The sequence below is a fragment of the Saimiri boliviensis genome, chromosome 10 (assembly GCF_048565385.1).
Source record: "Saimiri boliviensis isolate mSaiBol1 chromosome 10, mSaiBol1.pri, whole genome shotgun sequence".
Taxonomy (NCBI): Eukaryota; Metazoa; Chordata; class Mammalia; order Primates; family Cebidae; genus Saimiri; species Saimiri boliviensis.
The window spans coordinates 88,025,590-88,040,268 of NC_133458.1; the positions used below are offsets into that span (position 1 = coordinate 88,025,590).

General features: G+C 42.8%; 1 protein-coding gene across 2 annotated transcripts in view; it reads left to right on the plus strand.

Moving 5' to 3' along the window:
* Positions 1 to 2,573: 2,573 nt before the first annotated feature.
* The window catches only part of SP4 (Sp4 transcription factor), a 95,687-nt gene continuing 83,581 nt past the window's right edge, over positions 2,574 to 14,679 (plus strand). The window contains exons 1-3 of one of the 2 annotated variants that reach the window (XM_003935107.4): positions 2,574 to 2,833; positions 3,263 to 3,378; positions 3,883 to 5,437. In XM_003935107.4, coding sequence (XP_003935156.1) covers positions 2,827 to 2,833; positions 3,263 to 3,378; positions 3,883 to 5,437 — 1,678 coding nt within the window. In that variant the 5' untranslated portion in view covers positions 2,574 to 2,826. The remainder of the gene's footprint in view (positions 2,834 to 3,262; positions 3,379 to 3,882; positions 5,438 to 14,679) is intronic. The other variant, XM_074379602.1, reaches the window with a different exon arrangement.

Genomic DNA, 14,679 nt, shown 5'->3' on the forward strand with positions numbered 1-14,679 from the left:
CTCTGCCTCCTGGGCTCAAGTGATTTTCCTGCCTCAGCCTCACAAGAAGCTGGGACTACAGGCTAGCGCCACCAAGCCGGCTAATTTTTGTAGAGCCTGGGTTTCACCATGTCGCCCAAACTGGTCTGGAATTGCTGGGCTCAAGTGATCCGCTTGCCTCGGGCTCTCAAAGAGCTGGAATTACAGGCCTGAGCCACGCCCCGTCTAGAATTTCAACACGAAGCGGGAAGGGGGCAGAGAACACTTTCAGTCCGTAACAGCCAAGGACTAGAAGACTTTGGTCCACCATAAAAAGCAAGACTTATGTTTCTTGGATATCAGTATTGCCACTTATGTACAGGATGCAGAATAGTTAGGGCTTTGTAGATTCATACTGATGGCTATGTTTATTTATTTTTGAGACCGAGTCTTGCACTGTCACCCAGGTTGGAGTGCAGTGGTGCGATCTCGGTTCACTGCAACCTCCGCCTCCCATGTTCAAGAGATTCTCCTGCCTCAGCCTCCCGAGTAGCTGGGATTCCTGGTGCACACTACCACACCCAACTAATTTTTTTGTATTTTTAGTAGAGACGGGGTTTCATTATAATGGCCAGACTGGTCTTGAACTCCTGACTTTGTGATCCGCTGGCCTCAGCTTCCCAACGCATTATTTTTAATCTAGGGTTCAGAGACAGTGACATTGCCTCTCAGAAGCAGGTTTTCTAAAAGAAAACGAAAAGGAAAGCCCCAATTTGTAAGACTGAAAAATGTCTTCTTTCACTTATCATGGGGGAGGAGGGGACCTGAGGATAGATAGTATATATGTAAATGTAAAAAGCACTTTTGAGCTTTCTGTATTGTACACGATGGGGGAAAGTATGTTGTTCAGGGATCTCTGGCTCATTTTATAAGATGAGTTAGACAATAAATACTATGTAATTATTCGAATTGCTTTGTCTTGCTGCATGGCTTTGTCACCATCTGATTTTGCAATTACTTTAACAAGCAAAGGAAATGCCAGAGAAGTTCAGCATCTGGGACCTCCTCACCCTTGTAGCATGTCAGGCCTCAGGCAGGAGACAAAATGCCCAAGGCTGACTGTGGAGCCCAGGTTAAGAGAGAGAGAATGGCTTTGAGTCTGGGTGGGTAAGCACGCCTTGTTCCCCAGGTCAATATTTACATGTGGGGTCACTTCCACCTTCGGTACACTTAATCAGGCGGTGATTGTGTTCCATGGCATCATCCAGACTTCAGGACTTTGGAGGAAAGCTTGGGCAGCAGACTGCTCAAGTGCATTTGACGATAAAATGCTTTGTGCAGCCAGATGTAAATTGTACTTGCCCATAAGCTTATACTAAGAGGGGTAAACCATAAGCGGGGCTGACCCATATGGAGCTGGGCTTTTCTTTGCCCGGAGACTCTTGTGAGATCCGTAAGACTGAGAACTCTGCCAACCACTTGGCTTTTCGGCAAAACGCGATACAACCCTAGAAGGCGGGTCACTGCTCTGCACCAGCTGCCAGTCAGAGAGACAACAAATAAAAATGGAAGATCCTTCTCAGTGAGAAAACAGGCCTCGGACTCAAAGCGGGGGTCCTGAGAGGAAGGTGAGCAAAGAAAGGCAAGGCGAGGGAGCTGCTTCAAGAAGCCGGGTTCATTCAAACCCCGAGGACAGCAAACCCCGCCTCCCCACGCCGCCGCCCGCTCAATCGCCGAGCGCTCCGGGTGTGAGCTCGCCCCGCGGGGAGCGGCTTGGAGCCGAGGAGGCGGTGGCAGAGGTGGTTTGGGCAGCCCCGCGCGGCGGATAGGCCCAGGCAAACAACACCCATTCCCCCTCCTCCTCGCTCAGTTCAACTCCCACTCGGCCCCGGCCACGCCCTGCTGCCACCGCCCCCTCGGGCAGCTTTCCGCTCGGCAGCCAGGCCTCGGTCGGGGGCGGGAGAGAGGCGGTGCCTGGAAGAAGGCGCCGCGGCCGCCGGAAACTACGAGTGCCGACAGCCTTTGCGACATTGCCCCGCCTCCCTTCTCCCACCACTCAGCGCGCGTCACCGGGGGCTCAGCCAATGGAGACCGAGCCAGGGAAAAAGGGCGCCCGCGTCCGGATGCGCCTCAGGAAAGCCATGCTCCCTGCGCGGGGGCAGCGGGCAGTTCAGCCGGCACACGAGCCGTCGGTGGTCCGCGCGCGCCCACGTCCGCCCCTCTCGCTTGCCTGGAGCGAGGGCCCTACTTTTTTCTTAAGTGGCAATTGGAGAGATGCTGGAGCGGGTTTTTGAGTGGAGGGCGCTGGGAAATGAGTAGGGGGCGGGATATCCTGAGACAACAAGTTTGGCTGTATGGAGGGCCTACCGGCAGCGCTCCTGAGTTAGAACGCCGAGGAAAGAGCGCCAGAGGATCCAGGGAAGAGGAGAAGAGCTGCTAAAAGAATAACCTCGAGAAAGGGGGTGGAGAGGAGGCGGCCCCAGCGCCCCGGCCCCCGGCAGGTCGGCGGCCAATCCGCTGGGGGAAGGGGTGGAGAGTCGGAGGCTCCGGCGGAGAGAGGCCGAGGGGGGTGGGGAGTCGGCAGGGCTCGCGCCGCCCTGGCCCCGCCCCCGACCCGCGCCGCCGCCCGCGCCGCGCGCCGCCGCTGTCAATCAAGGGCGAGTCAGCCGGGCTCGGGCGGAGAGAGGAGCTGCTACGCCACAGCCCAGCGGCGGCCATTCGTGGAAAAAGAGGCAGAGCCTGTGCCAGCTACAGCCTCCTCCGAGCCACCGCGGGCGGGCGGGACCGGCCTCTCCTCCCGCCTCGCCCCCACCCCCACCCACCTCTATCCCAGTGTCTCCGTCTGAGGGTTTGTCCTGTTAATGCGGGATGAGCGGTACGTATTCTCCACCCCCCTCGGTCTCCTTCGCCGCCTCCCTCCCTCTCTCCCTCCCTCCCTCCCCAGACCCTGCTCGGTTCTCCCCCCTCCCCCGGGGCCGCTGAGATGCTTTAAGGGGAGGAGGAGAGGGCGGGAGGGAATCAGGGGGAGGGAAGGAGGGTTGTGTTTTGTCTTAATGTCTGAGAGAGAACAACCTCCTTCTGGGTGTTGCTCTGGAGCCGATGGGTCGGGTTTCAAACCACGTTTTGTGATACCCCCTCCTCCCTTCCCTCCTTCTCCCCCACCCCCTGCCGGTGTGCGTGGATCGCGGGTTTATGGAGATTAATGTTCGGGGGGAGGGGGGAGAAGAGGAGAGGGAGAAGACGAATAATAATAATCCTAATAACCTGTTGTCGTGTGTGTGTGTGGTTGGGGGGTTTGTTGCAGATCAGAAGAAGGAGGAGGAGGAGGAGGCGGCAGCGGCAGCGGCGATGGCTACAGAAGGAGGGAAAACCTCTGAGCCAGAGAATAACAATAAAAAACCCAAAACCTCAGGCTCCCAGGTAAAAGCAAACAAATAAAAAAATATTCTTAACGACACATTAGGAAAGAGAGGGAGGTATGCCCTTTAAATGCCCAGAAGTAAAGGACAGAATAAAAATGTTTGTCCACTCAAAGCATCTTTCTGAGAGTGAGGAACTTAAATTGTAAATTCATCAGATTTCACCTCTTTGAGGGTATAACGTTGTTTAAAATTACATCAGGAATTCAGACTGTAAGAAAACGGTGTTTGTGTTCCCAAGGGCATTTTGAGTTTAGGAACAAAACACTTTACAAAGTTTTAAAGATATTTCCTTTTATTTAAACTTGATATTATAGGACCTGTTTCCTTATTCATATAGTTCTTATCTACTTTTGTTCGTATTTCTTTTTGATTTCTGCTGCTTCCTAAATTCTGTTATGTAGAGTTGTCAAAATAAATAAGTAACCCCCTGGCAACTACTGGCCTCCACTAAATCCGCCCACTTTTTTTTCCCCCTTCTGCTTTACCGCCCTATTTTGGGTAGGACTCTCAGCCCTCTCCTCTGGCTTTACTGGCAGCTACTTGCAGCAAAATAGGGACTCCTGGTGAAAATCAAGCAACTGGACAACAGCAAATTATTATAGATCCAAGCCAAGGATTGGTGCAGCTTCAGAATCAACCACAACAGCTAGAACTGGTAACGACACAACTTGCTGGAAACGCTTGGCAACTTGTTGCCTCCACTCCTCCTGCTTCAAAAGAAAATAACGTTTCTCAACCAGCTTCTAGTTCATCTAGTTCTTCCAGCAGTAATAACGGGAGTGCATCTCCTACAAAAACGAAATCAGGTAATTCTTCCACCCCTGGTCAATTTCAAGTCATACAAGTACAAAATCCAAGTGGTAGTGTACAGTACCAAGTGATTCCACAACTTCAGACAGTGGAAGGTCAACAAATTCAAATCAATCCAACTAGTAGTTCATCTCTACAGGATTTGCAGGGTCAAATTCAGCTCATTTCTGCAGGTAATAATCAAGCTATACTCACAGCTGCTAACAGGACAGCTTCTGGGAATATTCTTGCTCAAAACCTGGCAAATCAGACAGTTCCAGTCCAAATTAGACCTGGTGTTTCAATACCACTTCAGTTACAGACTCTTCCTGGTACTCAGGCTCAAGTTGTAACCACCCTACCAATTAACATTGGAGGTGTGACTCTAGCTTTGCCAGTAATAAACAACGTGGCTGCTGGAGGAGGGACTGGGCAGGTTGGCCAGCCTGCTACTACTACTGATAGTGGGACTTCCAATGGGAATCAGTTAGTTTCCACACCCACTAATACCACTACTTCTGCCAGTACTATGCCGGAATCTCCCTCCTCCTCTACTACGTGCACAACCACTGCTTCAACATCTCTGACAAGCAGTGACACATTAGTGAGCTCAGCAGATACGGGCCAGTATGCAAGCACCTCAGCCAGTAGTTCTGAACGCACCATTGAAGAATCTCAAACACCTGCTGCTACTGAGTCTGAAGCCCAGAGCTCCAGTCAGCTACAGCCTAATGGAATGCAGAATGCACAGGATCAATCAAATTCTCTTCAGCAGGTGCAAATTGTAGGCCAACCTATCTTACAGCAGATCCAGATCCAACAGCCTCAGCAACAGATCATTCAGGCGATTCCACCACAGTCATTTCAACTCCAGTCAGGGCAGACAATTCAGACCATCCAGCAGCAGCCTTTGCAGAATGTTCAACTTCAAGCAGTAAATCCGACTCAGGTGCTTATCAGGGCTCCAACTTTAACACCTTCAGGGCAAATCAGTTGGCAGACTGTACAGGTTCAGAATATTCAGAGTCTTTCAAATTTGCAAGTTCAGAATGCTGGGTTATCCCAACAATTAACCATCACCCCAGTGTCTTCAAGTGGTGGCACAACTCTTGCTCAGATTGCTCCTGTGGCTGTTGCTGGTGCCCCAATAACTTTGAATACTGCCCAGCTTGCATCAGTGCCTAACCTTCAGACAGTGAGCGTTGCCAACCTGGGTGCTGCAGGTGTTCAAGTGCAGGGAGTTCCCGTTACAATCACTAGTGTTGCAGGTAAGTTATGACATCTTTTTAAGTACTTTTTAAATCGTTTTCATAACAATCATTGCTTTTTTTTTTTTTTAACTAATTCTTAGGTTTGACATAGCCTCTGAAGTAAACACATAATCTTAAGGAACCAGAAACAGCAATATTATAGTAACAAACATAGCTCTATGGTAATCAGTGTGACATGTTCACTTTTGTGGATTTTATGATGTTAGGTTTTATGTGTTAAATTTGTTAGACAGTTTTTAAAAAGTATTATGAGACAAAGCTTTCTGATTAGAATCATAATTGGCTTTGTAATTAAGTGGTCTTATTTCATAACGTTGGAACTTTTCAGAAAGAACCCTAGTGAAAATAATATCTCTTCTTTGAGGGAAAGTAGTTTTAAACTCAATTGGTATATGTAACTGTGAATCTGTTGAACTTTTAATTCTGTGGTATAATAAGGCTAACTTTTTTTTAATGGAAGTTATTTCTCAAGCTTCAGTGTCTTGTTACCCGTACTTTTGTGTTTTATTACACTGGACTGTTTTAAACTAGATATTGATGCAGTCGAGAGATAGTTTTACGTTGTAAATTGTTTGGTTAACTTTTATGTCTACTTTTAAGCTAATATCAGGATTTGAATTTATAATCCTTCATTTATAGAATTATATTTAATTAAATCTTATGGTCATTGTGTGATTTGTAGATGTTTAATGTAAAGTTGGTGGAAAGCAATGAAAAATGTTGATAGAATTCACTAATATGAATTAATTTTGGTAAAGTTATTTTTAAACCAGTTTTAAAAGTAGTTCTTGTTTGTTATGCATGTAAATAGATACTTCTGAAGTACTTGGCAAGTAGTTTAATCTTTTTTGGAACAGTCTTGTCCCTAATAACTTTTGTTTTCTAGTAATTAAGCCCCTTTCATTGATTCTGATTTGATGAAAACCTCATTTTGTTTTAGTGCCTTTGATACTTTCAGACCTTGTCAATTAAATATTTCTATATTGATAATCTGAGATAAATAAGTTTATCACTTTTTAATGACCTTTTTTTTGAAATAAGTTGCCAAAAAAATATGCTAGGGTTATTTTATGGTTAATACCTCAAGTAGGCATATATATGTGAAATTGTAAATTGCCAGGTAAAACTTTCTGATTCAGGAGAACTGGGATTATAGTGTTTTGTTTTTTTTTTTGAGACACAGTTTCACTCTTGTTACCCAGGCTGGAGTGCAATGGCGCGATCTTGGCTCACCGCAACCTCTGCCTCCTGGGTTCAGGCAATTCTCCTGTCTCAGCCTCCTGAGTAGCTGGGATTACAGGCATGCACCACCATGCCCAGCTAATTTTTTGGTATTTTTAGTAGAGACGGGGTTTCACCATGTTGACCAGGATGGTCTCGATCTCTCGACCTCGTGATCCACCCGCCTCGGCCTCCCAAAGTGCTGGGATTACAGGCTTGAGCCACCGCGCCCGGCCTGGGATTATAGTTTTTATGTAGATACCCGTTACTTCTAGACCAGCAGCATCCAGCAGAACGCTCTGTGATGTTAGAAATGTTTATGTGTCCTATCTAAAATGTTTGCCACAGGCTACATGTGACTCCTAAGCAGTTAGGTATGTCTGGGGCATCTGAGGAACTGAATTTTAAATTTTATTTAAATTTAATTTAAGTAGCCACATGTGGCTAGTGGCTTCTTTATTGGCAAGCACAGTAGTTTAGTGTTTTGAGTGTGGTATTTTTCCCCTGAACTGTTACAGCATAATTATATGTGTTTCTCTGGTTTACAGTCCTTAACTTGCTTTGTTTCTACTCCTTTGCTGAAAACTTTGGCAATAATTGTAGTATTTCAGAAAAGTGTTTTTGGTGGGTTGAATGACAGTTTTCATTGTAAAAGCAGAAGTTATTTCACTTCCATTTTGTCTTATTAAGCATTAGTTAGCGAATTGTGATTAATTAAGAGAATGGAGTAATTTATGATTTAGGTTAGAAGTAATCAATTCTTCTGCTCTCTAATTGGTATCTTTTGCAATCCAGAAGTTTTCCCTTAGCCATTGTGAGAGTAAACAAATGTTTTGGCCACCCAAACTTAGATTAACTTGAATGGTTGATTATAAACACAGGATCCAGCTTCTGGTACTGTAAGTTTTGAATTGCGGGAGACAAGGGATTTGCCTTTTAGCATACTTTCCAGGTAACTCTAAAACTCACTGAAGCAGCTGGGTGTGGTAGTTCATCCTGTAATCCCAACGCTTTGGGAGGCCAGGGTGGGAGGGTTGCTTGAGCCTACTAGTTCAAGACAGCCTGGGCAACATAGTCTCTCCAAAAAAATTTTTTTAAATTAGCTGAATGTGGTGGTACACCTGTGGTCCCAGCTTCTTGGGAGGCGGAAGTAGGAGGATCGTTTACGCCCAGGGGATGCAAGCTGCAGTGAGCTGTGACTGCCTCACTGTACTTCCACCTTAGTGACAGATGGAGACCCTGTGTCGGACAAACTCACTGAAGTTTGAGAATCAAGTGTCTAGTCATCAGCAGTGAACCAGAAGACAGAATATGGAAGCAGGTGGGTGTTGAGCTAGTTCATTTGTGCCTCAGAATAGATTTTGGTGGCCAAGTACAACTTTTTAGGCTTTTTTTTTCCTTAATCGATTTCCAACCCTCAGCTAAAAACTTTAGTTTTTATTCCACAAGTGTGTGTGTTGAGATGGCTGCTGTATGCTGAACACTGCCAATAGGTGTGGTTACTCCTTCATTTTTCAGGGATAATTTTTTCACTTAAAGGATTTACGTGATTTGGATGGTTTCATTTAAGTATAGGAGGAAATTTGAAAAAAGTAAAATCATATAAGGTAAATCTAATAAAACCAGTACTTGAAGCTGGGGAGCTTGGTACTTAGTTTTATGAAATGAGAATATTAGCAACAACCTAGGGGAATCCTCTTCCGTTAATAGTGTATTCAGCATCATGTGTTTCTGTGCTTTGGTCTCAGCTGTAAATCCTGACTCCATGCTGAGCATTAGTTGGAATTGTAGTAGGAACCAAATATGTGTATGCTTTGCATATTTTTGTTTGTTTCCTTAATGGGATTCTGAATTTGACTTTAAAAATTTTTACTTTTACTTAAAAAAAAAATAGATATGGGGGTACAAGTGCAGTTGTGTTACATGGATATATTGCATAGTGGTGAGATTTTAGTGTGCCCATCACCCAACTAGTGAACATTGTACCTAGTAGGTCATTTTTCAACCCTCACCCAGTCCCCTACCTTTTATAGTCCCCAGTGTGAGTATCCCACCTGTATGTCCATGTGTAATCCTTTTTTTTTTTTTTTTTTTATAGTTCGCACTTATAAGGAAGAACATGCTGAGTTTGTCTTCAGAGGAAAAGCAGAAACCTTAATTTAAGCTCAGTGACAACTAATTGTACTTCCGGCTTAAGCTCCTTTACTTTAACTAAGTGAGGAGAATGGACTGCCTGTTTTCACAATGTCTTCTAATAGTCAAAGAGCCCTAAATAAAGTGAATTTCAGGTGTTACATTTTCTTAAAGAATTTGGAGCTTGTAGGAACTATGGATAGCTAAATCTAATTAACTTGCAGTGGCCCACAATGTGCCTTGTTTTTGGCAGTAATCATCATATGTAGTAACAGAGATCATACTGTAGGCCTTTTGATTGATGAGTGAATATTTCTCAGTCAATATTAGTGGAAATTAACAATTTTATGCTGGTTCTCCCACAGAGGAGTTCAGACTTGATGATAAGATACTGCTGACCCTTGAAGAACTTGACTCTCTTATCTGATTTTTTTTTTTACTTCTCCAGGGAATTAAAATACGAAACCTGGGGATATAGTATCAAACTAGAAGTGGAAGGACCAGTTCTTCATCATTAGTACCAAAGAAATTAATTAAAATTTATACTTAATTTTAAAACTGAATTTTATTCAGTAGAATTAACCTCTTACAGTGATCTTGTTTTCCAGAGCTGTTAAAGGTGGAAAATTGGCTTGAGGTTTAATACAAATATGGTTTTCCTTTGCCATATATGTTTTATTAATTTGGATTTCCCTCATGGGTAGCTGTATATATACATACTCATGTACTCCTGTGTTTGGTTACTCTTTTTTCAGAGGAGTCAGATTTACTCCAGTGATCCTACTTCTTTAAAATCTTTATACTTTTTCTTATAGATTGGAATTCATTATTAGAAACTTAAATCTTTTTTACAATTTGAATGACTCAGGCTCTGAACTACCAAGCTGGCTTTAACTATTAAATGATTTTTTTCATGGAAGATGAAAAGTTCTCAATGTAGAACCACATTAATTTTTTAAAGAGGCATTTTGTTTTTTTGAGACAGAGTTTCACTCTTGTTGCTAGGCTGGAGTGGCATGTTCTAGGCTCACTGCAACCTCTGCCTTCTGGTTTCAAGTGATTCTCCTGCCTCAGCCTACCAAGTAGCTGGGACTATAGGCATGCACTAGCACACCTGGCTGATTTTTTATTTTTAGTAGAGGTGGGGTTTCACCATGTTGGCCAGGCTTGTCTTGAACTCTTGACCTTGTGATCCACCCGCCTCAGCTTCCCAAAGTACTGGGATTATAGGCATGAGCCACTGTGCCCGACCTGGCATTTTTTTTTTTTTTTTAGAAGGATTTCAGGATAGAGTAACAAAGGAAAATAGCGTTTTTTTGATTGTTTGTGTTGGAAATGGAGTCTCTTCTGTCACCTAGGCTGGAGTGCAGTGGCAGGATATCTACTCATGCCCACTACGCCTCCTGGGTTCAAGCGATTCCCCAGCCTCAGCCTCCCAAGAGTAGGGACTACAGGCACATGCCACCACGCCTGGCTAATTTTTTTTTTTTTTTTGAGATGGAGTTTCCCAGGCTGGAGCGCAATGGCACAATCTCAGCTCACCACAATCTCTGCCTCCCAGGTTCAAGCACTTTTCCTGCCTCACCCTGCTGAGTAGCTGGGATTACAGGCGTGTGCCACCATGCCAGACTGATTGTATATTTTTAGTAGAGACGGGTTTCTCCATGTTGGTCAGGCTGGTCTTGAACTCCTGACCTCAGGTGATCTGCCTGCCTCAGCCTCCCAAAGTGCTGGGATTACAGGCGTGAGCCATTGCGCCAGGTCTATGCCTGGCTAATTTTTTTATTTTTAGAAGAGACGGGGTTTTGCCGTGTTGGCCAAGCTGGTCTCAAATTCCTGACATCAGGTGATCTCCCCACCTCAGCCTCCCAAAATGCTGGGATTACAGGCATGAGGCACCATGACTGGCTGAAAACAGAGTTTTAATCACCTGCTTTTCATATTCTGAATCAGAGAATATATAATGAGTAGTACTTAAGGAATATTGGGGTAGGCATGGAAGCAGATTAAGAATATGCTAGACATGGTGGCTCATGCCTGTAATTCCAGCACTTTTGGGAGGCTGAGGTGGGTAGATCACGAGGTATATTGGGGCAGGCATGAAAGCACTCACAGCTTTAAATTTGCTTAATCAAGAAGGAAGATAGGGAATGGTGCTATGTGTAGATCCTGTAGAAATAACGTGCCCTTACAAAATGATAGAATTGTAGGTGGATAGGATCTCGGAGATTATGGCTTAGCAGTTGTAACCTTTTGATAATGCTGCTAAAATCTATTTATAAAGGCATTTTGTGTTTTTACTGTTTGAAGAAATGTGGGTTAGAGATTCTGCATTGCTACGTTAAGTACTTGGGGGTGACACAGTAAGGATTGACGGTAACAGGGGGACCTGGCCTAATATCAGACTGTACACGTATGTGTGCTCTTCTATACTTTTCTCATGTGGGTTTGAGTTAAGTTTGGATGTTCATAATGCTTGTAATTTTGCTACCCAGTGAATGAGCAAATTGTGGCAAAGGAAACCTGTTGAACCACAAATGGCTTATTTAAGTATGTGGTAAGAGGAAGGCTTAATGAAATTGTAGTTACTAAGGTAACTTAAAAATAACTGAGCCCCTTTCTTCCACTCTCTTTCCTTAGCCCTATTTTAGAAATGAAGAAATTGAAGCCCAGAGAGGTTAAATGACCCTCTTATATTTTATGATAAAGTGAGGGCTGGAATCTTGACTTCTGCTTCAGTTGTCTTTCTACTGCGTTTCCGGGTTGGCTTTTTGGAAGTTATCCTAAGGTCAGAAGGAACTTTCAGATTTGGTTTCAGGGTAGTATCAATAACTTAAAATTTATGCTGCATGGTAAAAAGTACCAGAAAATTTAGCATGAATAACACCTAAATTCTTTAAAACATCCTGAGCTTCAGACAAATGAGCTTGATAACCATTCTTAGCAAAGTCCTTGAATGAACTATTGAATAGTTGGCTCTTGAGCATTTTTAAAAAGAACTAAGGAGTCACTGGGAGCCAGTATGGGTTCACTAAGAAACTAGGTTCATACCTTCTTTCTTTAGAGTTTCCAGATGCGTATGCAAAGGAAATAATGTGAACATAATATATCTTGATTTTAGTATTGATAGTCCTGGTCTCTTTGAAGGCTCATAGCAGGTTGCACAATTACATGAAAAGTGGCAATTGATTATTCACCTCTGTAAGCAGTCTCACACTATTGCAAAATAGAACTAATTTTGATGTAGTACTGTTTGACATTGTTTTTTCAAATACCAGGTTGAAGGATGACCATATTTACTAAATTCAAATATGAGACAAAGCTGGGAGGTGGTGCTAATATGATAGAATTGAGATTCAGAGTGATCTTAATAGACTGAAATGGTGGGCCAGAGTTAATAAGGTATATATATAACAGGTAAGATCCTCTACTTAAGATGGAGGGTATTGGCCAGGCACTGAGGCTCACACCTGTAATCCCAGCACTTCGGGACGCCAAGGCAGGTGGATTACAAGGTCAAGAGATTGAGACCATCCTAGTCAGTATGGTTAAACCCCGTCTATTAAATATACAAAAAAAAATTAGCTAGGCGTGGTGGCATGCGCCTGTAGTCCCAGCTACTCAGGAGGCTGAGGCAGGAGAATTACTTGAACCCGGGAGGTGGAGGTTGCAGCAAGCTAAGATCGTGCCACTGCACTCCAGCCTGGCGACAGAGAGAGACTGTCTGAAAAAAAAAGAAAAAAAAAAGATGGAGGGAATTATATAACTACAAGATAAAAAACCTGGTTTGGCAGAAGGACTTGTGAAAATGATTTGGGATTTATTGGCTTAATATGAACTGAGAATAGAATAAAGCTCCTGTACCTTGTTCTCGTCAAACACTTCTGCAATACTGTGCGCCATACTGGGTGGCACATTTTAAATGGGGCATTGACAAACTTGCAAACATATCAAAAAGGATTCCCAGAATCAAGAATGTGGGAAACATTTCATAGTAGCAGTAATCGAAGAACAGAGTTCTTTCTTTAAAAGAAAACAAGAAACTGTGACAGTTGTCTTTAGATATATGAAGGGCTTTTTTTTTTTTTTTAACTGACATAGTTCTATTATTTTGTTTGACCCTGGAAAAACATAGAATATGTATATGTACACACACACAAAGACAGACTAGAGTTATGCAACAATGGAATGGTTTGTTTCAGTAGGTAGTGATCATTAAAGACTGGATGTTCATCTGTCAAAGATACTGTAGACTGCAGAAGAATTTCTTGTACTGTATAGAAAGTTAGATTAAACTATAAACTCTGAGTCTTCTTCTAATTCTAAAATTTAAGGTCTATGAAATTAGAGTATATATTTTAGTTTGTTCTGGGTACTCCCATCCAACACATGGTCAGAGTTCTCTGTAAGTGTTAAACTTACATGATTAGGTATTTAGGGATTTTTGTGAGAGAGATTGAGGGTGATATTTACCATTTTTCTTATGGAGGCTGTATAATTAGGGTGAATTCTATTAAGCAATAAATGCAGCACTTTAATTCATAAATTAATATATTTCTGTTCATTGTTCTTAAATTTACTATGTGCATAGGTGCTGTTTTTCTGTCATTTGCTTTTATTTGGTGAATACCAAAACAGTATTTTTAAAATGTGCTTTAGTTCCGACACTGAATTTGTAGTTAACAATATTTTATCTCAGTATAGTAGCCTCCTGTTATCTGTGGTTTTGCCTACGTGCAGTCAACCATGGTCCAAAAATACTAAATGGTATATTCTAGAAAGAAACAATTGATAAGTTTTAAATTGTACACCTTTCTGAGTATTGTGATGAAATCTCAGTCTGTCCAAGGTGAATGGGAAGTTTCTCTTTATCCAGTTACACACTGTATATGCTACTAACAAGTCACTTAGTAGCCTTCTTAACTGCTATGGTATCACGGTGTGTTCAAGTATTTTTATTTTATGTATTTATGGCCTCAAAGTGCAAACGTAGTAATGCCGGCAGTTCGGATATATCCAAGATAAGCCAAATATATGCCAAAGAGAAGTAGTTAATCTCATACTTTGTGTAATTTATAAATTAAACTTTATCATAGGTTTGTATGTATGAAAAAAACAATATACATAGGGTTCGGTCCATGGTTTCAGGGATCCAGTAGGGGTCTTGGAACATATTTCCGCCTCTGATAAGGTGGGACTACTGTAGCTCTTTAACCATAGTTGTGTTTCTGATACTGTCACTTTAGTGTAAACAATGCGATTACCTTTTCTTGAGTGGAATTAGAGAGCAATTGGAAAACCTAGGATCCTAAAAGAGCCAAAATTCTGGGAAGCACTGACAGCATTAAATTTGTCAATTTTCCCTATGGAGTAAGCAAATCCAGTATGCCTTTTTTATTTGTAAGGTATTTATGCTCATCTTTTAGTTGTATAAATTTATAGGGTACAAGTACAATTTTGTTTCATTGCTATGTTGTATAGTGGTAAAGGCAGGGCTTTTAGTGTATCCATCACTTCAGTAATGTACATTGTATTCATTAAGTAATTTCTCATTCTCTACTACCCTCACACCCTCTTTCCTTTCCTTTCCCTTTCTCTTCTCTCTTCTCCTTCCCTATTTCCCCCTCCCCCCTTTTTTCTTTCTGTCTGCTTTCTTTCTTTCTGTCCTGTAGTAGTCACTTTCTTTTTGGTTCAGAATTACCTAGTACAGAGGTATTTTTTGAAAATGTTTGTGGCCAAATGCAGTGGCTCATACCTGTAATCTCAGCACTTTTCAAGGCTGACGGAGGAGGATCATGTGAGCTCAGGAGCTTGAGACCAACCTGGGCAACACAGTGATACTGTGTCTCTACAAAAAAACGGGAAAAGAAAATAATTAGCTGGAT